General features: G+C 41.1%; 1 protein-coding gene across 2 annotated transcripts in view; it reads right to left on the reverse strand.

Annotated features, from left to right (window-relative positions):
* Nucleotides 1-21,232, reverse strand: part of Pard3b (par-3 family cell polarity regulator beta) — a 960,833-nt gene extending 939,601 nt beyond the window's left edge. For both annotated transcript variants that reach the window (XR_013109510.1, XM_034497678.3), the window contains exon 1: nucleotides 20,691-21,232. Coding sequence is in view for 1 of the 2 variants with exons in the window: in XM_034497678.3 (XP_034353569.1) it covers nucleotides 20,691-20,810 (120 nt within the window). In the remaining variant the exon portion in view is untranslated. The remainder of the gene's footprint in view (nucleotides 1-20,690) is intronic.
* Between the last annotated feature and the right edge of the window lie 4,843 nt (nucleotides 21,233-26,075).

The raw sequence follows: 26,075 nt of genomic DNA on the forward strand, positions 1-26,075 counted from the left end.
GTATGTCAGAATTAAACTTCCTCCAAGAGGGCAGCAACTACCATCCTTATTACAGCTCCAAGGTCTCAGACACATTTGCCAACTGACTGAATACTGACTCTGTGAAAGAGTAGCTAACTCTAAGCATTTTAGTTATTCAAACGTAAGTGGATCTGTGTAGCATCTTCATGTGCAGCCCATCTCTTCAGAGAGCAGAATACCTAACAAACTGTAAGGGGGAGGGGAACATATACTTACTGTGCTTGTACGAATATTTATAATTGATCAACATCAAATTATCTCTTAACTGGACTTTGATGCAGTGCCTTACAGCACAGGTCAAACAGCAGCCTCCCTTTACAGTGACAGAGAGACTTCTCACTGTAACCACCAACTCACTTTCTGGGTTAAGATCTGAGAGCACCAGGGACACTGTTCCTAGAATCGAGGGCTCCCTGTATTCTGAGAAGCATTTCTCCACAGTTCCTTCCCTCCTACTTCACCCTAACACCAACCACGTAACACTCTGCCCATCCTTGCATCTTGCATAGATCCACACAACCACAGACACAGCTCACATAGGACAGGACTAATAACCATAGGACAGTAGTATCCTAACCCTTTATTTAGGTCATGTTATAATATTTCACAGTTCATAATAACTTACTGTGAATTAAGTACTTCTCTGGTTACTTGCTCATCCAGTTGTATATAGTTTACATTTAAGCATACATTCTGCTACTTAAAATGCTGTGGTGGAGTGAAAACAAACCACTAAACAAAGTAAAGCATTTTCCTTTTGGTGATATAATAAACTTTTGGTGAGACTGAGATAATACAAACTTTATTTTCCAAATAAATTAAAGCTGCAAACAAAATTCTAGGTGTGTAAGCCTATGTAAGGGAGAAAAGCTTTGATGAGAAGCTTGGAGCTCAAGGTTATTTGTATGGAGACACACACAGTTAATTATAAATGAATCATCCATCTATCATACTTCATCATAATAGGCCCCTGAAAGGCTACTCCTTGGCAGCTGGTGGAAGTTAGCACTTAGAATGAATACTTGAAAGTAATAAATCTGGCAATATAAAACATTTTTATGGCTGGGGAGGAGGAACCTTTGAGATAAGCGTGTCTATTCCTAGGTCTTAAGAGTTCAAGAACCTTGTCCGCACCTCCAGAGCTAGTTCTTATTCATAGAGAAGCTGGGGCAATGCCTCAGGTTCCAAGGACAAAGCCCAGTGCTCTCCCCAGAAGTTTCAAGGTCTACCTAACTTCTGCTCTTTGCCTATGCCAGCAAAGGCAATGAATGTCGGTGGCCCTTCTGTCATACCTGCTGCCTAAGTCACAGAAGCGGAATTTACAGAAGCCAGAACTAACACCAGCAGGTTGTACAAAGCTTGCTCAGTTTGGCAGCTTATTTATTCAATAGTTGGCTTTCCTATGTTGAGCACATCTTTTCTGTGGGCCCCTGTGATATATCTGAAAGCCTTCTCTTAGGTGACATTTTCCTAGTTACTCTTCCTGCCCAGCCAATCAAGACTCCCAATATCCTGTAGAGGTCCCCAAATCACAATGTCATTCAACTCTCTCTTCTCCGAGATTGAGCCCCTCAGTCCATCCTCACAGAAATCATGATAAACTGACAAGTTTCATTCTGCCTGCTCAAGTTTGTCATATTAAGTAAGCAGGAAGCTCAAAACAATGTATTTAATCAATTCTAAAATTGGCATCAACTTTTGAAGGTGAGGCACAGACCACCTTCATTAGAGACTTTAAGGTCCCTCCTTCATAAACATAGCAAAATCCTTTAACCTTTGCCTATGCCAGCTGCAGCAAGATAGGCCCCAGAGGACAACATGCTTGCTTGCTCACTGAATTGAGCTTACTGTTTTCTGCATACTTCATGCCTCCACAGATTTCATCTAGAAGATCTCCTCTCTTTTTAGGTTTTTCCTTCTAAGAAAAGATCTCAATATTTGGCTCACCCGACAAGTCTCCAGCAATACTATTATATCATGCTGGATTCCATGTTAAACACCACAATACACCCTTTAAGAATCTCAAACCAATATTTTAATTCCTAATAGGAGTCAGAATAAGAAATACTGAGGAAGAGGTCTATATTTGGTGCCATCTTGATGATGTTTAACCCTTGATGCTACCAAAGCAATGGCCAAATGCAGACATGTGTTCTCATGAAAACCCTCTATTAATACAAATGGGAAGTCTTCTTTCATGTCACTCACCCTGCCACTCCAACTGACCTAACTGACCTTCATTGTAACTACATAGAACAATTCAAAACAAAATCCACAATTGTATACTTCCTGATGTTAAAGAAAACAGAAATTAAGACTAAAATGTCTCTTTAAAAACACTTATCTACATAGTCATATACTAATGTATCATAACACTATCTACTAAAACAGAACCAAAAATGCCAGGCAGCACCATGCAAGAATACCTGCTATAGATGTTAATACAGTGACACAGTCACATCTCCAGACAGTAATCACATGTGTGTCTGTCATTCAATTAATTATTACACTTGTGTGCGATGTATCTTCTCATGTAATTCCAACCTGCACATCGATGATATACATACAATATTATGCAAACATTTATACTATACAAATACAGTGCTGTTGTAAGATATCTACATAGTCACAAGATAAGTGATCACAACCCTTAGCTTCTTTTAAAAAGATAGCAGATATGAGTTACATACTTGCAGACACTTAGACAGTGTTAGAATTTCTCTTTACAAGAACACCCAAATATGTAAACTGTGAATGCACACAAAGAAGGCAGCCCCTCACATTGTCTGTCGTTAAAATTCAGATCTATCACTCTCAGGGTTCAACGGACAGATGATGAGAAAAAAATTAAATCTTCTTGGTGCATTTTTCGTATTTTTAGTGTGCCATTGTAAATAATAGTGTGTTAGAGTTATAAAGTATAAAATGATGTGCCTAACTTTGAAAGCAAATGTTCATTAGTAAAATTCCAATCATCTCCTCTGATCAAATAATTCAATGGAGACCAATTTCCTGCTTCTTGTCTAATCATATTCTTCATAGAATGCCCCAAAAGCCAGCTGAGATTTAAACCATACGTTTTCAATCTTCTAAATAATTGTAATTGTTGCTTCAAAGAAATCTTAATTAGGAAACTGATATGCACCCTCTCATCAGGATTATCTCAAATATTAAGAAAGCTTAAGAACAGACTTACAGTATTTCCATTGTGAGAAAACTACATTTTATTCCTATTTACTGTTGTCTGTCCTACATGGGATTTTGGCTAAAGACAAACCTTCCCATCCTCATCTTCAGGATTGTTACTCATCATTTCTGTTGTTGTTAAATAAACATGGTGTACAGGCCAATGAGAGTTAAGGTATTAGTAAACCGACTTGTGCAGCAATAGAAATCACTGTTTACATCTAGTTGTATCTTCTCTGTCTTTGTCTATTCCCCTCTTTCATGTTTTTCTCCCCTTCACCATTGTCTCTTTTTCTAGTGTCCTTCTTCCTTTTTTGCTACTCCTGTCCTTAGTCCTCAATATCTTCTTAGTTTACTCAGTATTATCCTCACTTTTTTCTCTGCTGTTATTATAGTGTTATTATTATAGTGTTATTAACTATTTTTAATTGATTATTACTGACTTCCATGGAAGGTTACTATTCTTACAGCTGCTACTGTAGTTAGTTCTCTTCTCAGTGATACTGGGAATCCACTTATGCCATGAGTGTGTGCGGGCACTTAGTTGGCTACATCCAAATTCTAGAACCTGCACCTCAGCCTTGCCAGCATCTCTGTCAACTAAAAGAATCCAGGAAATTAAAACTCTTAGTCAGCACTTGGCCTCAAATGAACAAATTCCAATGCAGAAACACACACACACACAAATATAAAAGCAAAATGATTTTTCCAACAGGCACCCATTTCCCAGTAAATGATTATGGTAAAGAATGGATGGAATTACAGAGAACTTAAAAGAATAACTACAAAAATGAGAAAAAAATGAGTGGATACAGATCAATACCCTATGAGGATACAAATGAGGAGCATACTGAATAAGGAACGCAATGCTGGATGTAAAAGAACTCAACTCAATGGATAGATGGAATTCTGAATAAACAAAAACTCAAATTGAAATTTTGCAAATTAAAATCTCAGCAAGTTAAAAAAAAAAAACAGAACTAAATCAAAAGCTTCACCAATATTCTGGATTGAAAGTCAGAACACCAAGGCTTGTAGGGAAGCAGACAAATTATGATATTCATTCATACATACAGCAGTAAAAATAATACAGTGTAAGTGGAGCACACAAGCTTCTGGAATGACATTCAAAAACAACTTGTGAGTTAGGAGTACAGAAAAAGAGATAAAGCATAAGCTAAACCCAGAGAAAATACACCAAACAAAATAGTCACAGAAAATGGTCCAAGTGCTGGGAACAAGATGAACATCTAGTCCCAGAGGCCATTAGGATGCCACACACACATGGCGGGAGACAAGCCTCTCTATATCACATTATAGCTACAGTGCTAAGACTGCAGGACAAAGTTAATAGTGAAGGCTTCAGGAGAAATACACTGTGTTACAAATACAGGCAAACTCATCAGAATAGTAGCTTCCTTTGCACAAGCACTGCAAACCAAGAAGACTAGAAATTATATACTTCGAGCCCTGAGAGAGCAGCACTATCAACCTAGACAACTATGTCTAACAAAGCCTTTCTTTGTTAGAGTCAAAGGAGGAAAAACACCCCTGATAAACACGGGTATAAATAAATAGATAAATTGCTGAGCACTGTTCTAGTGCCAGAGAAGACACGAATATGAATTCTGTATATGGAAGATGAAGATAAACAGAGAAAAGAGCAAATCTTACTAGAAGGAGGGATAACCAAATGGGGGCTACCAAGGGGACCAATGTGAAGGGGAAGTATGGAAAAGTGTATATATGAGGTAAATATGTGTGAAAATACCACATATATGTACTTACATACTTGCATGAAAATACCACAAAGAAAACTATTATGTTGTACAAATAATATAGGCGATGAAACAATCCACATATAGAGAGATCTAATCAAATAATAATATATAGTACTGGACTGTAATAAAATACGAAAATAACCCTCCAATGATTTCCAGTTCCATACTGCAACTAACTTTTAAGTTTGGTTGTTATTGGCTAACATTCCATCCTGCTAGCCAAATAGTTCTAAAGATGAAGAAAAGAGTTGGGTTGGGAGAGCCTGCATGACAGGAAAACACAGGTGGCCTCCAGGAAAGGAAGATGGCCTCTGACACTAAGGCTGGCCTCCAACTTGAAGCCATCAGAAGCCAGGGCCCTCAGCTCTGCAGCTGCAGGAATGAGTTCTGCCAAGGGCTTTCATGAGCGCCAGTCTTTCCAGTGAAGCCTCTAGATGAGTTTGCAACCTCATTTTGACATTTGAAGGTTCATAAACTTTGAACAAAAACAGTCTGGGAAAGTTGTGGCTTGTATAAACTTGCATATATTTGTTTTTAGAATGAGAAATCAAAGTATCAATTACTACAAAAATCCTTGGTCTAATTATGTGAGGATGCCTTTACAATGCACCCTTCTTCCCCAGCTACATGGAGCTGTGAGGCTGGACTTGCTTCATACATTTCAACTGAAGCGTACTGAATGGATTGAGTGAGAAGCATATATGAAAATAATCCAGACATCAAAGGCAAAAAAAAAAAAAAAAAAAAAAAAAAAAAAAAAAAAAAAAAAGTTACCTCAGACCATACTTCTGAGTGTCTTTTTGTATTCTGATAGTAGTTATTTTTATTTTTAAAGAGAGAGAGAGATTAACTTATAATGGAGTCATTTGAACCCAATTAAGTATAATTTTAATTTCTGTCTTAATTTCTATTTGTAAGTTGAAATATTTCGCATAAATACTCTTTGTGAGTGTGAAGGGAATTTAGGAGCAGCAGTCTGAAGCACAGGCAGCACTCCCTCCTCTTCCCTCTTATCTCAGACACAGACACTCCATCTATCCTAACTCCATCCAGTTCTCACATTTAGCCATTCCAGCCTTTTTGGGTTCTCCCTCTTCTGAGCAGCAAGGGAACTAAGTCAGTGCTAGCTCACGTTTCCTTAACTCTCTGCTACACGGTGAAGTAATCCAGACCTAACATTGAAAATGTTGTTACTATTACTATCACTATTACTATCACTATTACTATCACTATCACTATCACTATCACTATCACTATTACTGTGACACAAAAGAGATCAGAGATGACAAGGAGAACTCAGTTTCTCCAAGAGTTTATCAAGCCATATGGGCACTGGCTAAGATGGCTCATAGTTCATATGCTAGCACTTTCTATGTCACAGAAGACAGGTATCCCCTCTAAATATAAAGGACTGGCATTAAAATCCATGGAGAAAATAATTTCAATACTTCATTTTAAAATTTTAACTCCAGCATAACAATTTAATCTATAAACAATTAGAACTAAAAGCTGTGAGAATTTCTAATCAGCTGGCCTGATGATCCATTTAATGTACCTAAACATCAAACGTTAAGAATCTACTGGCTTTTAAACTACATGTCCTAACCAATTAGTATGCAGTAGGATCGATTTAATATGTATTTACCAACTACTTTTCTATTTAAGTGAAACAAAACCAAACAAACAAACAAAAGAGAATAAAAACCAAACAGTATAATTTATAGTAAGGGAACTTATTTTTTGTCTCATGTGGGTGTAGATGGTGTGAGTACTGAGTCTTGAAGGAACGCATTACTTCTTATGTGATCATCTGTCCAAATTCTAGCAGAAAACAGATGATTTTCTCAAACTAGGCACTTAGAAGTTTAACAAAGAAATAATTTACAAAGGTTGCCAGAGATCACAGATATCAGTTCTCAGGAGATAGTATGCAGAATAGTGGTGAACCCTTGCCATTGTCTTGGACCCAAGGATATTGAGGAACACAGATGATACATAGGGGACAAGCTGTGAGTGGCCTGACATGAACTATGGCCTTTAAGAAAAGGACAGGCTCATCCCCCAGTAAACTGGCAGGGAGGGAGAATCCTGACCTTTGTTCTCTTGCTGGATTCTCTTTAATAGCTGACCCCAGTAAAAAGTCAAAGGACAAGGGCCCAAGCTGACTAGCCCCTGTGCTGGAGATAGAACTGGAGAAAGGTGGAGACCAGGCTTTCCAGTCACTGAGACTAGATAGAGTCTGAAAGCCACTAAAACAGTTTATATATCCAGTAACTTAATCTAATAATTTTTGTTTCTGGATACCACTTTGCTTTTTCCCACGTCTGTACTCAAATCTCAACCTTGAAGCAACACTCTAATATGATACCAAACAGAAATACACAAGACTGGCATTTTTATGAGCCTGTGATTTACAATCTCAGGCTGGCTCTCATAAACCGTCTCCCTTTCCTCAACACAGAGGGCTCTTTAAGGTCACCAACCACATCTTTCTTATCTGTGTGCCTCCAGCCCCACAGGTTACAGCACAGGTGCACACACTGGAAGTCTTTGAATCCTGAGTGTGTGAAAGACTGTTTTCTCTCCAGGTCCACCCATGCTGCCCTGACCACATGCAGGGAAGCAGGGAACTCCACACTTCCTCTGAGCATCAAATCTTACCTGCTCACCTGTCACTTCTACTCAGCTGGACTCCCACGGCCAGACCTGAGCCAGTCTTCCCCCTCCCTTTCCCCTCTACCCTCACAGTGTCAGCTCCTTCCTCAAGTCCAGAGCTATCAGTACAGAAAAGTAAGCCAAAGAGCTAACCATCCACAGCACAGAAGGGTGGATTCCTCTTTTGCTGGTCACAACAAAGGACTCGTGGTTGTGTACTGCCTAGTGCTTACTACTCCCTCAGGCAAGCATCCTAAGAAAATGGCCTCTTTCCTACTTCTCCAAAACAAACAAGAAATTCCCACCTCTTCAGGAGGTAATATATACCTATATTCTGAGCACCCAAGAGTTTGAGTCAGGAAGACTGTCATGACTTCAAAGCCAGTGGACTACAGTGATATCCCATCTCAAAAAGAAAAACACTCCCCTGGGACAGAGGAGGCTACCCATGTAATCTTTCCATTTTGTTCCCCTGCCCAAGTATTCATCATCCCTCAAAATCCTTAGGCTCCCAGAGCAAAAAATGTTCAACTCCCTACTTCCTTTGCTCAAAGCCAAGTTCCCTCTGCCCACTACTCCTCCAGCCCCTAAATCATACAGAATACTCTTTATTTACACTCCTGGCTCTGGTCTTTCTTTCCATTAACTTTCCAGGGCTTGTATCAACCTTTATCTCAAGCACAAAATATTTTTGTGTGACCCAATGTTCTCTCTCTTGACTTCTCCTAACCCACTGTCACTGAGCGTCTCCTACATGGAGACCTAACAGAGGCCTTGTGAATACACAGCTTTTATATTATACAGGCTTAAGAGATGACAGTTATTTCCCTTCATTCTAAAGGTACAGACCCCATAACTCTCCAGTCCTCAGCAGAAGCAGGCCAGGTCCCATTATTGTTTAGAGGTCACCATTTCTAGGGTTCATACTGCTATGAAAGAATAATGACTTATATCTGTCATACCAATATAAGCATCTATGGTTGCAATTCCCTATAGCCTTTCATTCTACTCCAAACCAGGCAATGAGGCAGCTCTAAGCATGGCTCCTCACTTCTTGCTGAGAGATAAGCCAAGACTTGAAGGTACCCTTCTGTCAACTGCTTCCACACTAACTTGGTCCCAGACCACCATGGAAGTTTAATACCCTAACCTAGGAGAAGAAGAAAAAAAAGCAGCATTGGCTTTTCTTATCTGAACAATGCTTGGCACTGAATCTGATAGAGACCAAATTGAGAGTAAAACCTTTCTAACCAGCCTGTCTCTTGATACCCAGCAATTGCATCATAGCGAAATACAAAGTGAGAGTCCTGCAATCAGAAAGCTGGCTGAGCCCAGCAACAGGAGACAGACCTAATTTTAGCAACTCTCAAGGATATCATGCCTGTTGAAGATAAACCATCAAAACTGATGAAATTTAGTATCATTCCAAAAAATCAACATGAAATTAATGGATACAATGCTGAAAATCAAACATTGCTTGAATATGAGATTGCATTACACCTGTGTTTGTGAAGAAAAATCATTATAATGTTGCTTCACTAGAAATCAGAACTGCAAAGCATTCAGCCTCAAAACTCAGAGAAGTGAGTCAACCTGTGAGAATGGAAAGCTGTTATTTAAGATAATCAGTGCAGCAGATATAATGGGCCACTAAACGACTGCCTACAGCAAATGCGGATATGATGAGGCATTTGAAGATAATCAAGAGAAAAGTTGCATTTGGACTTCAGGGGGGAAAAGGCTACTACATATAACAATTCCAAACTTATAAACACTATGCTGACGACAAGGTCACCTCACTTTTATAAAAGAAAGAAATGTAAAGGTTGGTATAATATAGTAAGCATTTTTAGTGTCCATTCTGTGCATCAGATACTGTGCTAAATGTAGAGACAGGAAAATAAGCAAGACACACTCCCTGTTCTTGTCTCACCCACAAGGGAGCAAGAAAAGCCAAAAAGACAGTAGGCATGCTGCACAGCCTGCCTAGCTACAAACTACAGCCATACTGGATGTCCCTCACACCCAGTACCCATGGCCAGTCTTTCCAGTAGAAGTGAGGTCCGCTAATACACAGCCAAGCCTCAAGCCTCCAAGAGTGTTTCCAGAGACTGTGTTCATCACTTGGCATCAGGTAGAGGCTCTGTGGGGAACTCTGAAGGCAAAAGCAGCAGTGAGTAAGGATTGTGTGAACCAGCACCCACATCCTTTCACCCAGGAGGAGAATCCCTTAGTGACATAACTTGCTCTGAATCTGGGTTTTTTACTAAATTAAATCATAAATATGGGAAGTTCTGGAAAGTCAGACATGTGACAGCAAAAAGGAAAACAGCAGGAGGGGGGCCTAGAAAAGAAAAGGCTGTAGACAGAATGGTCAGTATTTACTGAAAAGTAGAGAACCATTAAAAACTGCTAACAGAGCTGCTGAGGTCATTAACTTTGTACAATAAAGTCCTCGGTGGAGAATGATTAAAGGGCTTAGGAGCGGCTAGAAATAGAGGGAATGGTTAATGGTCTGTTGTTATTAACCACAGAAGAAATGTGAAATGGAATGGCAGAGAAAGCAAATCCAAGAGGCACACTCTAAAGGAACATGGCAATCAATGAACATATGATATAAGATGAAAGAGTTTAATACATCCTGAAATGAAAGATTTCAAGGTTTCTGAAGAGTCCAAGCAGGTAAACCATGAAACCACGTGTAGAACAACAGGACAAAGCAGATTGGTGGCGGGCAGATTCCTGGAGATGAGCATGGATTTCTACTGAATGTGGCACACTCATCAAAGTCTGGAGACATGGAGATGTTAGGTGTAAAATAACCTCAGAGCTAGAAGTATATATTTGTGATCAGGTAAAGTAATGGCATAAATGAGACTGAGAACAATGTTTTGTGGGCAGCAGCATGTAAGAAGGTGGGTATCTATGAAGGCTAAATTAAAATTTCAAAATCCTATGTAATTAAAGGGGAGTCTGAAAGGGTGGGGCATCATCAATAGGAACTAAAAATTACCTGAGTTTTAGCTACCAGGTCTTGATGGCCTTATTGAGAATAGCTTATCTAGGGAAAGTGTGAAAACCTATGTAACGAATCATGTGATATACTCTTAACACAGATATTTAATTCATTATATAATTATCTGAAAGCCCCTGTTTCTGTTTAATTTCCTGTTGCTGTGATAAAACATACCCTGACAAAACAACTTAAGGGATGAAGGGTTTATCCCCAATTTCAAGTTATACACCATCATTGCAGGGGAAGACAAGATGGATGAGCTTGAAGCAGCTAATCACATTACTTACATCCAAGATCAAGTGCAGAGAGCAATGAATTACCACATGCATGGCTGCACTCAGCTCGCTTTCTCTACTACTATACAATCTAAGATGCCTTCCAGAGAACGGTGCCCACCTCCCCAGTCAGAACAGTTCTTCCCACTCCAAGTAACATAATCGAGATAATTCCCTACAGATATGACCAAGGACTAAACTAAGCTACATAATCCTTCACTGAGACTGACTCTACCCAGGTGACTCTAGATTGCATCAAGTATCACTGCCAAACTGAAGCATCACAGTGCCATACTTTAAGCTCAAACAAATAGTTTAGACTGATTAGATTAAGTAAAATATGTGTAAATTTCTAATATAGAAGATAAGTGAAAGCATTAGAATCCTTCAGGGCAGTCCCTAAGGTCTTTCACAACCTGGCCCAAGTTAGCTTTTTACAATAAACTTCTTCCATGGCCTTCCCTCAAGTTTTCATAACTCCCTCAACCATTTTGCTGCCTCTTCATCGTCCTTCCAAGCAGCTTTAATATCTTCCCTTCCAATGAGCATTCAACTATACCGTTTCTAGGCAGACAAATCTGGCTGCAAATTTTATACAGGCAGAAAGACTAACTGATCCTCATATCTCTTCATCCTCACATCTCCATCATCATATGGTGTGACAACAATCTGATGGAGCATGTGTCCTAGTATTTAGCTCCTGATGCAATTCTCTCTCTTGATTTGAGGCAGGACCTATGATTTGCTTTAACTGATAGTGTACAGAAGTAAGAATATGCCTATTGAAGGCTTAAGCTTTATGAATACCCTATTGCTTCCACCTATTGTTTCCTTGTAGCCTTCAGTTGCCATTTTGCTATATAGATCATAAGGAAAAACTTGTAAGAATAATCAGGTTTTGAGAATAACTACATAGAAAAATGCAAGAAACTCAGTGGGTAACAAGAACCAAGGCCAAAGACATATTAGCCAGGCAGGTGAGTAGCAGCCAGCTACTCAATCTACTTAGCCAAAGCAATTAAGTACATGAATGAAGACACAATCCTAAATATCCAAGACCTAAAAAACAATCACACCAGATCTTTATTATGTGCTTGGTCCAAATTTTTACTCTACCAAATTATGCTTTGGAGTATTTGGGCATTGGAAATCAAGAAGGAGGTAACTACAATGGATAGTAATGGATCCATGCTAAAACAACAAATCAAACAATTTATGAACAGCTTGCTATGTGCCTGGCATTCTTCTAGGAGATAGGAGGGTCAGCAATGAATGAAATAGACAAGGGTTTCTATTTATTAAACTTGAAAGGGTTAAAATTTTTCAAAAACTCCTAGCAGACTGAGCAGAACCAAGAGTGCAGGTCAGCTTGGTCGTGAGCTCTGTGTTTCAGGAACTTGGCTGACCACAAGATAGATGGTTGGTTACGAATAGGCTCTTAGAGAATAGCCTATACAAAATGTTCCCCATGACTGTTCCTTGGACCCTGTCACAAACTGAATAATGGGCTGGTACTTTCCACAGGTGCTTTCCAATAACTGTCCTTCACTCCCCCTGGGTTGTCCCCCCCCCAGTTGTGATTTTTGGCTTTAAATTCTGTCTCCAAAGCCCAGGGGTCAAACCCCATTGCCCCTGCGTGGGCTTCAGGTCTTGACCTCAACATGTTGATCAAAATATACCTCTTGCTGATTGCATCAAGTTAGGTGTGTTATGAGTTAATGGGTGGCCGCAAATTCCTGAGGCTTGGGTGAGGTCCTCCCTTTATGGGGGCCTTACAAACTGAATATTCCATTGCAAATAGATAATACATTTGGTAAATAGAATAGGAAGGAATGAAGTTTTCTGTATAGACCCAAAGGGAAATTGTGTGAATATGAAAGTAGACAGATATGGAACCAAGAGAAAGTATTTCAGAGAAAGCAGCACCTGAGGGGGAAGATTGTCTGGAAAGCTTGGCAACATGTAAAAAGATCAGTGTAGCTGGGGCGGAGTAAAAAATGGATAAGTGATAGAGGATGGTGATGGAGAAATACAAGAATGTATGTCAGAGTCCACAGCATGTCCAGGTTCCGTGATTCACAAAAAGGACTCCACATGTTGTCACACACATGCTTATGATTTACCAGTGAGGAACACTGAGAAAAATTAGCAAAAGAAAAAGTAAGAAGTCAGAAGGAGCCTAGGGGCAAGCTGCAAAGATTTTCCAATGGAGATGATGTGCCTTCAGTAACTAAAGAACTTACAGGTTGGCCACTTGAACTTGCAGGTATGTCACTAGAGGCTATGGTCATTAGAGGAAAAGAACTAACGAGGAAGACAATTCCTGGCTGGCATAGCTGGAAAGGTGGCATGGTCCTTTAACAACTGGGTTAAACGATGGGAGAGATGAATATGAACATGGAATTCACCATACATGTATGAAGTGTTGACTACCAATGACATTCATTACTCAAGGCTCTATTGAGCTGAGCATAAAGACAACCTCTGCTTTAACATATTTGAAAATTCCAGCACACATACCCCACTTAAAAAACAAAGACTAGGCATTCTGCACAGTTTTATATAATCTTAGCCACTAGGCCATTTCTGCAGTGAACAGTTGAGACCACTCCACAAATCTAAGGGCCTAGATATAAGCCAAAGGTCAACTTTGCAAGCAAGTCCTCTGAGAATAGCAATCTTATACCTGCTGTGCTAGTGCATTTCTTCTGCATTGATACCCAGGCCACATAGTACCCTATAGGCTGTCTGAGAGACATGGAAGCCATCAATGAAACTGAAATAAAACACTGGCCCAATCTGAAAAAAAAATTATAAATGACGAGCTTAGCTTTAGAATGAAGAGGGTGCTACAGTAGTGACATGGCAAACTATAAAAAAAAATAAGAGCTGGAGTAATAGCTCAGCTGGTAAAAAGTGTTTGACACAAGCAAGTGGGAGAACTTGAGTTTGATCCCCAGAACCCACACATAAAAGGTATATGTAGAGATGTATGTTTGTAATGCCAGTGCAGAAAGGGAAGCTCATTGGTCAGCCAGCCTAGCCTGATGAGCAAGGCCCAGAGTCTAATAAGAGGCCTATCTCAAAAGATAAAATGGATGGATCCTGATGAAACACACACACGAGAAAGAAAGAAAGAAAGAGAGAGAGAGAGAGAGAGAGAGAGAGAGAGAGAGAGAGAGAGATTAAAATAAAAATATAAAGCAAGTATCAGTATGCTAAAAGAATGATAGAAAAGAGAGATCAGATTCTGAGTATTCTATGATGTCAGAGTCAAAAGAACTTACAGGTTGGCCACTTGAACTTGCAGGTATGTCACTAGAGGATATGGTCATTAGAGGAAAAGAACTAACGAGGAAGACAATTCCTGCCTGGCATAGCTGGGAAGGTGGCATGGTCCTTTAACAACTGGGTTAAACGATGGGAGAGATGAATATGAACAGAAAATTGGAAATTCAGACTGGCATGCATTCAGTGTGTGACGTCACCCAACATCCACATGAAAAACATCAAAGAGGCAGAAAGGGGTTGAGGCTGGAGCCATGTGGCTGGAAGATCTTGTCATGGGATAAACAGAGAGGAGGAGTTCTCCTAGCTCAGTCCTGTAGCAAACTAAGGTTAACAGGAAGGAGAGGGGGTAGGCCAAGGGATTGAGAATAGCCAATACCTATTAAGAATAGCTATGGGAAGTATTCAATGCAGGGAAGATCTAACTTTCAGTGAAAATGATCCAAATGTTTTGTTCATTGCTTCTTACTGCCCCAGGATTACCTGTTACCTGAAATAAAGTATACATAGCTTCATCTACCACCAGGTATTACCCAAGAGCAAGTGAAGATTCTTCCTCGTTAGGTAAATCCTTCCTCATGGTACAATTCTCATCAGAATGAGGCAGCAGACACATCTGTAAGACCAGCGAGGTTTGGACACTTGCCTTCTAAGCTTTTGACCATGTTTTTCAAACAGCACAGGGATAACATCCAAGGAACATGGAACTTTAGCTGTCTGCTTGGTTATGTCACATGAGGCTACTGAATGCTGATAAACATTTAAAATCATGTTTCCCAGTTCCACTAGCTACATTGCAAGTATTTTATAGTCATATGGCCCTAGAAAGACCCTATTAGACACAAATATACAACATCCACAACCCCCAAAATTTCTATTGGGCCGCCCTGCTTTAGACTTTCCAAGGGAAGTCTAAAGCTCTAATTAACAACAGATTTCTGAGACATTAACTATCAATCCCTTTGGAAAACAGTCTCATAAAAATCTGACATTACCATTTGCCCAAGTTCCTCACAGGGGATCTATGGTACAAAAAGCTTGAGAATGAATATTTCACTGATTAATTTAAGCCTTCTGAACTCAGCACTGGGTGTTTCAAACTGGGATTGTAGCTCAGTCTCTCTCTCTCTCTCTCTCTCTCTCTCTCTCTCTCTCTCTCTCTCTCTCTCTCTCTCTCACACACACACACACATACACACACACAGTGATTAGATGAGTACTAATGAGCTGAATAGGAAAGTCCCTAGTTAACACACAAAGGAGGGGTGTGTGTGTGTGTGTGTGTGTGTGTGTGTGTGTGTGTTGAGAGAGGGGAAGAGACAGAGAAAAAAAAGATACAGAGGGACATGGGAAATAGATAAAGATGAGGAAGAAAGATGGTTAAGGATGAGAAAGCCCATAGACAAAACCCACATGCCTATCAATCCCTGGATGTGGTCTTCTGACTTTTACAGTACACGTACTGCGGTACATGTGCACCCATGCATATACACATACATACATATACATGTATGGGTATACAGTAAATTAAGATATAGTACAAAGTTTTAAATAAACAAAAATAAAAACAAATATTTAAGCATGATAATAACAACTGAGCCTTACAATTGGCTAGATGGCAATAAAACCTGGAGCATTAGTAATTCCTTCTAAAGAGAACACGGGTATCTGTTTGCTAACTGGTGGCTGCCTGGTGGAAAAGCAAAGCCCAGTGTTATCAGAAATTCTATTGGTTTGCTCTAAGAGAAGACAGAAATCTGGAATTGTACAGGAAATCTCAAAATTCTTTCCCAATAAGAAAATATAACCCTAAGAGGAACTTCATAGAAGTCCCCAAGCCCTGTTTGTAGGACCCAAGCTAACTGAGAGCATGTGCCCTGCTGATGAGGCAGCCTCTCTGGAATATCACATATCCACATATCAGAGAAGGAGGGAACTGAACACAAGTTAGAAACCACAAGTAAATCAGACCCTGCAAATTAGAAAATGCTTTACCAATTCAGACTGAGACTAATCTGTGTATCCAAGAACCATAAGATCAATTCAGACAAAAAGGCATCAAAGGCAGAAAAGTTCAGAAATTCAAGTGTTCTCGCCATTCCTCTAGGCTGGTCACACAATGTTACTGCAGATCTCATGATTGTATAAATTCACTTAGATCCTGATGCCACAATTAATCAGAGGATGGAATTAGTCTTATCTAACTTTCTAGCTCTGGGAAAATGTTAACTTAGAGAACAAATTATTCAAAATGTCTAAGTACAGAAAAAGAAAATTCATTTTGAAAAGCCTACTAAAGTTACCTTGATTTACAAGGGTTATTCATATATACAGGGAGATACATAGAAAAAAAATCCCAACATGCCCACTACCCAACTGTCTATTTAATTCAACTCCTCACCACACACCACTCTTTGTCCTTGTTCTACGGTGTTTTATTCATTTCAACTCATTCAACTCACCAAGCATATGCATATATGTTGACCTTAATAACGAGTATCTTCTAGGAGAAGAATTTATTCTGGGTGGAGACAGAAGGAAAGCTGCCTTGCTGTAATTAAAGTTTATCTACAGACATCTATAACACAGTGTCTTGAGTTCACCAGCTCCAAGAGATTAGTGATAGATTAGTCTAGGCATTGGGGTGCTCTTCACAATACCTGTGCCCAAGGTTCACGCCACACTCAAATCATTAAAATCTTGGCAAAAAAATTAAGATACCTGTCTTGTTTAAAATGCTAAATGTAAAAATCAGAAGTGATATTCAGCCAGGGTTGACAGCCTTACAGGTTACTGTTCAGTTATCCATTCACCTGTGACATGTAATTTTGAAGATAAATTTAACTAATTACTCACTGAGCCACACCTTGACTGCTTAAGGAGACAATCACCTCTGCAAACTACTTCACTAAATTGGATTTAGTACCCAAGACACTGATATAGTACCAGGATCCAAAGATAAGCCATCCCATAATTCTATCCTCTCCATCAATTTCAACTTCAGAGTAGGAGTTACCCAGTAGAAACAGGAAACTCAATGCTCCCAAGTTCAGAGCATAATGAAAGCCTTCCCCCAAAGCTCCTTCTGTTCTTTCAGCATCTCACCTACTTCTGGCCTTATCTTTGTTGACTCAGCTGGTTCCAACATACCACAAATTCCAGCTTGCTTTGCTGTTCCTTCTGTAATGCTGGGTACAACATCTAGAAGGGCCTCCTTGGGCTCCAGTCACCCTTTGTCCCTTAGAAACTACAACTTCCATCCTGCCTTAAAGCCTCTCTCCAGTCTAGATTATTCAGAACTCTGGAAGAAACTCATGTTCCCACCAGGTTTCTCTTCCATTGCATCTCCCTCCAGCTGGATCTGTAAAAGATTGTGCCCATCTTTTGTTTGTCATTAGGCTGAGGAGCATCTTTCATAGATGGTCTGCAACCTCAGTAGGATTTGCTTCATAAATAGAACCTCTCCCCATAACATGTGGACTTGTTCCATAGAAGAATCAATGAGGAGGAATGTGACCACTGCATTGCAGCAAGGGGTATGGCTCAGGGTTAGAACACTCCATTAGCATGCAAGAGACCCTGGGTCCTATCTGCTCTATAAGAAAAATAAAATTTCTTGATGTTTTGTTAGAGTAGCTATCAAAAAACATCTTATAAAAACAAACTGGAAAAGATGAGCAAATAGCAAAATAGGAGGCTATGTGATTAATGCTAGGAGTAAGAACCAAGAAATGTAGCCCCTGGGTTCAAGCGCAATTCCACAGTTCCCTAGTAATCTCTATGCCGTATGTGTCTATTGGTAAAATAGGGAAGTCTAGGCCTTGATGTTGAGGTGAGAAGTCACATAACACATGGAAAACTACTAGCATAGTGCATGGAGTAAGCATGGTACATATTAGCTGTCATTATTGGGAACAGGGCTTAAGCATGCTATCCAGAAAAAAAAAAATGAGCCCTTTAAATCTCTCTTCCTAGCTTATAGAAAGTGAATTCATCACAAATTGTTATACAGATTGTATTTTGATATTACTCTTCTCCCTCCATTATTTTTAAATCCAATGGATAAATGCATAGAATTTTTCAGTGTTTCTTGACATTTCGAATTATATTCTTACCACTAACTATTAGTTAAGTTTTATTCTTATGTTATTCCTTAAAATGAAAGAATTGAATATTTAGAGAAGAGAAAAACATTATTTTCTACATAAATTGAAATTTTAAAACTCAAAAATGAGAAAGATTTCATAAGCTTTGGGTGACCTTTAAATGTCACATTTACTAATATATAAATGCAAACACAGAAAAATGTAATATCCTGAAATAACAGTAACCTGATCGAAGCAATTACACTGAGTTCTATGATATAAATTATGCTTCCAGTTCAGAGTAGCAATGGCTTTTTAACACCTTTTTTAAGGTCTAACTACAATCCATTAAAGATCAGTGGTTATTTTCTAATGATTATTTATATGCTTGTAGATTACCTCTGTACAACATATTTCTACACTTACAGTAAATTTCTCAATGTATAAGATTTGAGGACATACATTATTGCTAATGAGTTAAAAGATAAATCTATCATCTCAGTAAACAATTCTTCCATAAAATCTACTTTAATAATTTGTGTAGATTACATTGTTACTGCTAACCTTAATCGATTTTCACAAGCCAGTGAAATACGATTTCAAAGATAACGGTTTACTTGGTCAAATCCCAATTTTTAACTGAATCGTACAAAATAAGCAGCACACCAATGTAGCAATAGCAAAAAACAAACCTAAACAAAACCCTCATAGGGTTAGACTCATACCTTGACTTATATGTATCTTCAGTCGTTCCCCTACTTCACTTCTGTTGTGAAGAATACAATCTAGGGAGTATATGTAATTCTTTAGGACTTCCACTCCACTCTCTTCCCATCCCCTTCTTTTTTGGTGTGGGGATGTACACACACAGATGCACACATGAGTGCAGGTGCTTTTAGACTGGCTCCTTTCAGAGTTGGATTAAGGGTATATGTGGGCCACCAGATGTGGGTGCTGGTCCTCCAGCCACATGGCACTCTCAATTGCTGAGCCATCTCTCTAACCTCCAATTCTTGACTGTTCAAAGTAAAATACACATGTACCCATCAAAAGTATTTCTTCTGTGCACTAATTCTAAAGTGAAGTATAGAGTTATAGGTATTCTTTAAATCTCGAAATTAAACACGTCGGGGTAGCAAAACGGCTCAGTGGGTAATGGTTCTTGCCGCCAAGCCTGAAGACCTATGTTGATCTTCATCCACATGACATCAACTTGGGCAAGGCGTCCTCTGACCTCCACATAAGCACAGCACTATATGTGCACCCTCCACACACACAGTAAATGAATATATGTAGTTTAAACTTTTAAACTATGTACTTGGAAAAAGAAAAGTGATTTCTATACTTTAGATAACATATATGACATTAACATTACAGTTTTTCATCTCAAGATTGGACCAAGTTGTTGACTATAGTTTACAACATGCATCATGTGAACAAATATTAAAAGAACTGTTGTCTACTAAAGCAAGAATTTGTAGCTTATCTGTTTGAGAGGAAGTTGAAGCATACAAAACAGGCCATGTAAGAACTGAAACAAATTTAAAGGTGCTTTTCAGAACGTTCATTTAGAGGTTCCATAGAAGAAAACAGAGCTCCCACAAGTCACCCAGACACTTGACAAGAGTGCTGGAGTCCTGCCATTTGTGTGCTAGCTTATGACTTTTACTTAATCCAAACTTGAGCAGCAGAACGGTGGGTCATCCTTATTTTGGGAGTAACCTAGAACCCAACAGAACCATTCTCATTGGCTATGACTCATAGAAACTGCGGCATTCAGCTGAAAACACCCTAGTGCACTAGCTGGTATAAGGGCAGCATCCCCACTGGAGCTCCTCCTGTCCAGGTCACTGGAAAATCTTCCATCAAACTGAGAACTCTAAAAGCGCCAATAGACATAACTTTCGAGGTGTTTCTTGAGCCAATCAATGAATGCTCTAACTCCAAGGAGCCTCCTTAGGGCGGGACTTAGAGGATCAGAAATAACACTTCAGGTGAGCATGGCGGGTAATGTCACAGTGTCCCTGCAAGTAGGTTCTGGAGCCCTGCTACTCAAACACCTGGGGCTGTCTTACAGAACAGAGTGGGTGTGTGGACTTGGGAGTAGGCCTCAGATGGCGGAGGTGTAGGGACCCCTCAAGTGAGTGGGATGCCGCCATTTCTTCTCAAGACTCTGAATGGCAAGACAGGGCCAATTGGGTCCCTTAAATTAGCCTGTGAAAGTTGTGGCTGCAGGCAGCGCTCACCAGCCGCTGGGGGTGACGTGAGCCCCATAAAAAGCGCCACCTGGTCCAAGGCGCTGGGCAGGTGCGTGGCCTAGGACACAAACTAAGAGAGCCCCGCGACAGTCGCGCCCCACGCCCGCCCCTGCGGCGCCCCTCACCTGGTCCCGGGTCTTCAGGTACCGCTGCAGCGCCTGCTGGGTGAGCTCGTGGACGCGCAGCTGGCCGTCCTTGCAAGGCACCACGATGCTGGTCCTCCCGAAGCACACTGTCACTTTCATCCTGGCCCTGGGCTCCCGCGCTGGGCCGGGCCGAACAGGTGCCTGGCCCCCGGGCGCAGCCCCTCCGTCCGGGGACTTGGGGAGGACACGACGCTGACCCACGCGTGCCTCCGGGGCTGGGACCCACGGCTGCTGCCCGCAGCCCCACAGGAGGCCGAGGGCGGGAACGCGGACGCGGGGACGCGGAGGGTCGGCCGGGAGCAGACGGAGGCTCCACGCGCCAAAGTGAAACTGCGGGTGCGGCCCAGCCCGGCCCTGCCTCTGGCGGTGGCCCTGGCGACCGTGGCAGGGCCGGCCCCAGGCCCCGGGCTGGAGTGGGCGGCGGCGGCGGCGCGCGGGGCCAGAGTTGGGAGGAAACTTTTGCGCCGGCTCCCAACTCCTCCAACGCGCGCGGCGCTCTGGACTCCCTCGACCCGCGGGCCAGCCTGGGCCCGGCTCTTAAAGGGGCCGCCGCGCTCGCGGGCCACAGAGCGTTCCGAGGCGTTGCACCGGGCCCGGGGTTGCCCCGGTAACTAGAACTTGGATAGCCTGTTGCCCACACTTGGTTCTCTCTCTTCCTCACGCGCACGTGGAGCTCCGGGAATTGTAACGGGATCTGGGAGCTACCACAGGGGAATTGAAACCGGATCTCATAAAGCACACTTGGAATAGATAGGAAACTGGCCGAGCAACTCCCTTAAAATGAGAGTTGGAGCGAAGGTTCAAGGGTAGCTCTGGAGCAGGTGCTTCTTGCCACTCCTTCTAAAATATCCGGAGAACTGAGGTATTGAGAGGTGAGACTGAGGGCAGAGCTTTCGCAGCTACCCCTGGAGCCACAAGAGAACTAGGTAAGCTGAGGCCACTTTGCAGGTGCCAAGTTTTCCACCAAAGATCACACCCGAAGTCCAAATATGATAGGGTGTTAAAGTTTACACCTCTCCTTTTGAAGGGGGACTCCCTTTGTACATTTGATGAAGAAAAGAACATCCTTGAGTCATGATTTCGCAGGTTCCTATCCTTGAACAATTGAACACAAGGTATGGGGAGAAGTTCTGGCCAACAAGTAACATCTGTATGCTTAATTCTTAAGTAAACAGCCCCCTTTGAGCTGGAAGATAAATCCTTTCCCCCTATCCTATGCAGAAAGAATAGTGCTTGGCCTGCTGGGTGTAGTTCAGTCTAGAACTTTTCCCTCCAGTCATGGACTTGATCCTCAGCGCTGATGGATTCAAAAACAAAACAGACTGGTGTTGAGAAACTGTGCGGGTCACGGAGCTGATGACAGTGCAGAGAGCGCGGGTCCTCCTCTCTAAATTTCTAGTGGCTCTTGGCAGTTTTTATAGCAATGTAGTGCATCCAATAAGGTCGCCAGGGATCTAGTTACTCCAATGTCAACTTAAATTGACATAGATGCTTGAGACGATTTGGTCTTAAATTATAGATTTGGGAGTTCTGATCAATTTAAGCTCATATATTTAATATATATGTTAAATACATATTAAATATATATTTAATATACATATTAAATATATATTTAATATATGTTGATTATGTTCCAGGCAAGCACCTTATTCCATGTCAATGGCCACAAAGAGGGTCTTGTAAACTGAGTCAACTTGGAAGAAACACACAGTAGACAGTCTAGTTCGATTGCGAATCTAACACACTGATTTAGGTAAACCAAAGACAGAATCATTTTTGTCATAAAACCAAACAAAAGATCCATTGAGCAACCCTCTGAGGCAAGGTTGGAGGCAGGACCACGAAGTGTATCTTCAGGGACTGTCTCCAGCTATTAACTGCACTGCTAGTGTTGTCTCTATTCGCAGGGAAGTGGGCTCACAGGCATTTCTCTGCTGTGTCTTCCAGAGGAGATAGTAAAAATCAAGCGAATGCGAAAGCCAGGCATTAATGAGTGACCTCACAGTATACTGAGAATTGTATGGATGTTTGGAAAGGCACAAAGCAAAGATTCTCAGCTGAGAAACAAGCACATGCTTCTTCCTCCATGCTCCCCTGTCCTTCAGCATGTCCCCAAACTGGTCTTCTACTCCAGTGGACCAGTGGACCAGGCTTTTACAGCCTACTATAAGTTCTCCTCTGGTACCCAGAGCCTTCACCTTCCTGGCTTTGAGATTCCCAAAGTTAGCTATGAAGAACATACAGACTCACCCTATCCCACTCACAGATTAGAAGCAGGTCTTATGGAATGCAGCAGACTCCGTGCCTGCATTAGACAAGAGAAGCCTGCAGCTACACTCGGATTGGAGCAGTACAGCCAGTGTACTGTCACGACCCCATACTAGTAACTGAAAATAGGGCTTAGTGTTTATATTTCATGTTTATTAAATAACCATATTTAATTTGCTTTTCAGCCTCATAACAGCACACATAGAAACAATTCATCATATATTAAGAAGAGCTACACAGTCATCCATGCCCCACAAACACCTAAATCAATATTTCATGCCCTGTGGGCTTCCTAGGCAGGAGACAATAAATAATTTGCCTTGATTGAGTAATGCTGAAGGAGTCTAGACCTGGGTTCCATTATCTTGTTTTTGCCTGCTGGGTGGATTAACATTGCCTATGTTGTGAGATTTTCCCATTTGTTTCCCAATAGTTCAGTAGGCAATCACACTGGCCACTATTATTGAACTGCCAAGACTCTAGGAGGTGTGATGAAAATGTCAGGTACCATAAGGGGTACTGTGGGGCTGGGGAGCAATGGAGCTATAGGGTCCTGGCCCAGAACAAGAATGAGGTTGAAGCAGGTCTTTCATCCTGAGATTGGCAGGAGTAGGACTGCCCCCTCCCTGCCCTGTATAACCCAGTAGAGGTAGCCCAGAACCCCTACCTTTACCCCAGAGGAAGTCACATAGCCTAGTAGTCAGGTTAACCTTCCTTTCCCATTATAAGATTATGTCATGCAGCACCTGGAATTCCTCCTTATGCAAATGAGGCATCCTTAGCACCCTGGGCCCAGCCAGTAATATTCACTCACCTCCAAAGCCCCTACTCACCCCTCAAAGGTTCAGGTACCTTTGTTACCCACCCCCATTAAACGAGCTGTCTCCCATGAGTCTGTTCTCAGCAGGCTCATCTCCGCTTAAGGTCTCTTCTGCCCCTGGCCATTCCTGTACCACTTGCCCTCTCAAGATCCACCAGACTTCGATAGTGGCCAACAGGGGCAGGGAGGTGGAGCCAGAACAGCAGTGCACATTGACTAAACAATAGTAATTGTTAATCTATAGTTGACCAGTAATTCATCTCGATTTTTTATTCTATTAAGACCAAAAAAAAAAAAAAAAATACTTTCTGGCTTTCAAGGAATCCATTATAACAGTATTTATCATAGAAAACTCATTGAACTGGAGATAGTCGTACTTCCCTGTGTCACATAGATCCTCTGTCTCGGCTTGACGCTGTAGGATGCAGAGGAGCACAGTTTCTTTGGCTACTGACTTGGATCCCTTGAATATTTGCCAGGTAGGGTGGTAGGGGCCAATAGGATTAGGTAGAAATTCCACTGTGGTTTCCAGTCCCCATGATATTCCAGTGTTTCCTCTCCCTCATGTCCTCATCAACAGTGCTACTTTTTGTTGTCAATGTAACCATTTTTCCTGAAGTGAAGTGCTTTACATTTGCATTACTGATAACAAGTAATGCTGTGTTTCTTTCATAATTATGTTAAGTGTTTGTATATCTTCTCTTGAGAGCTGTCTATTGACATCCATCATCCATGGGTCTGGGGCCTGGGGGTTGGTTTTGCCATTAATGGTTTTTTCTTTCAGTTCCTCATAAATGCCATCTATTCACTCCTAAAGAGAGAGAATGTCTGTAACACTCTCCAGCACTTCGTAGGTAGTATCTTTCTTCTGATGCTTGCTGTGCAGAAGCTGATTAGATGTGAGCCCATGTACCAGCCCTGCTTCTTCATACCTGTGCTTTGTGCTCTTATTCAAGTAAACCCTCCCAGTTCCAGTATCTTGAAGAATGTCCTCTATTGGTTTTGTTTTTGGTTGGTTGGTTGGTTTTTGTTTTGTTTTGGTTTTTTTTCTAGTTGCTTTATAGTTCTTTAGCACAAAATCTTTAATCAGTTTAAACTGACTGATTTTTTTTTTTTTAAACTGACCTGTCTCGAACAGGTCACGGTGAGGTTTTAGTATCCTCGAGGGGAGAGGAGCGACAGATCCTTCTCCACTCAGGGATCGTATGCTGGATTGACCATGAGATTATCAGCTCCAAGAGAGGGAAGAGAGTACACCAGAGACGGACGGTTTAACATTCAATTGCTCTTTAATGATGCACAGCAAACAATATATTATCACCAATGCTAAAGCTATTGCCACAACAAGGTATTGCCACATTTCTTATTCATTCCACGTATCGTTTCTATCAAACACAAATAATAAGTTGATTATTACCAAAGAAATAAGCATAGCAACAAGTACATCATTCATTCATGGGTTATACGACCTGAGTCTTTATGATGGTTTCGGTTTCTGGTCCGGAGTCCGGGAAGGTGGTCGAGGACTACAGCTTCCAGCTAATGTAACCTCATAGGGTGCTTGACTGCAATGTCTGTGCTTGACTGCGAAGGTGGAGGCGTCACTGATGCTGTTGGTCTCTCAGTTGTGGAATCTCAAAGATCGGGTGTTGAGGAGGCTTGGTCGGAGGATCACTTTAGGCAGTCATGGCTACCAGTGTGTGATGGTGTGCTCCAGTTGGGCTCCTCTTTTTATGCTTGATTTGACATCACTGCTGACGTGGGCAGCCGATAACCATTCACATCTGTTTATCACTGGGTTCTGACTTCATTACAGCTGGCTATCACACTTATTCAAAACAACTTGTTTTTGTGCACAAATATTTTGATTCATAAAGTTTCCAAACAACTTCTGGTTATTACAGCACTTCAAAACAACTTCACTCCAAAACTTGTTTTCTTTCCTATTACAAGATGGAGTAAGTCCTGTTAAGGGCCTCCTCCTTACAGGTAGAAATACAGGTCTAGTTTTATCTTTCTGCAAATGAACATCTACTTTTTCAAGCACCATTTGTTGAGGACACAGCCCTTTGCTAATGGCTGATCTTAGCTGTCAAAATTAAGTTGACAGAGCATGTTTGAGTTTATTTCTGTCCCACTGGTCTACATATCTGTTTTTATGTCACTAGCCTGCTGTTTTGGTTATTCTATGGGTGTCTTTATGGGATTTGTTCTTCTAACACAAAAACACAGTTTGCTTTTCTGCTTATGGGTGTGTGTGTCCTCTTCAAATTCTT

Source organism: Arvicanthis niloticus, chromosome 3, assembly GCF_011762505.2.
Source record: "Arvicanthis niloticus isolate mArvNil1 chromosome 3, mArvNil1.pat.X, whole genome shotgun sequence".
Taxonomy (NCBI): Eukaryota; Metazoa; Chordata; class Mammalia; order Rodentia; family Muridae; genus Arvicanthis; species Arvicanthis niloticus.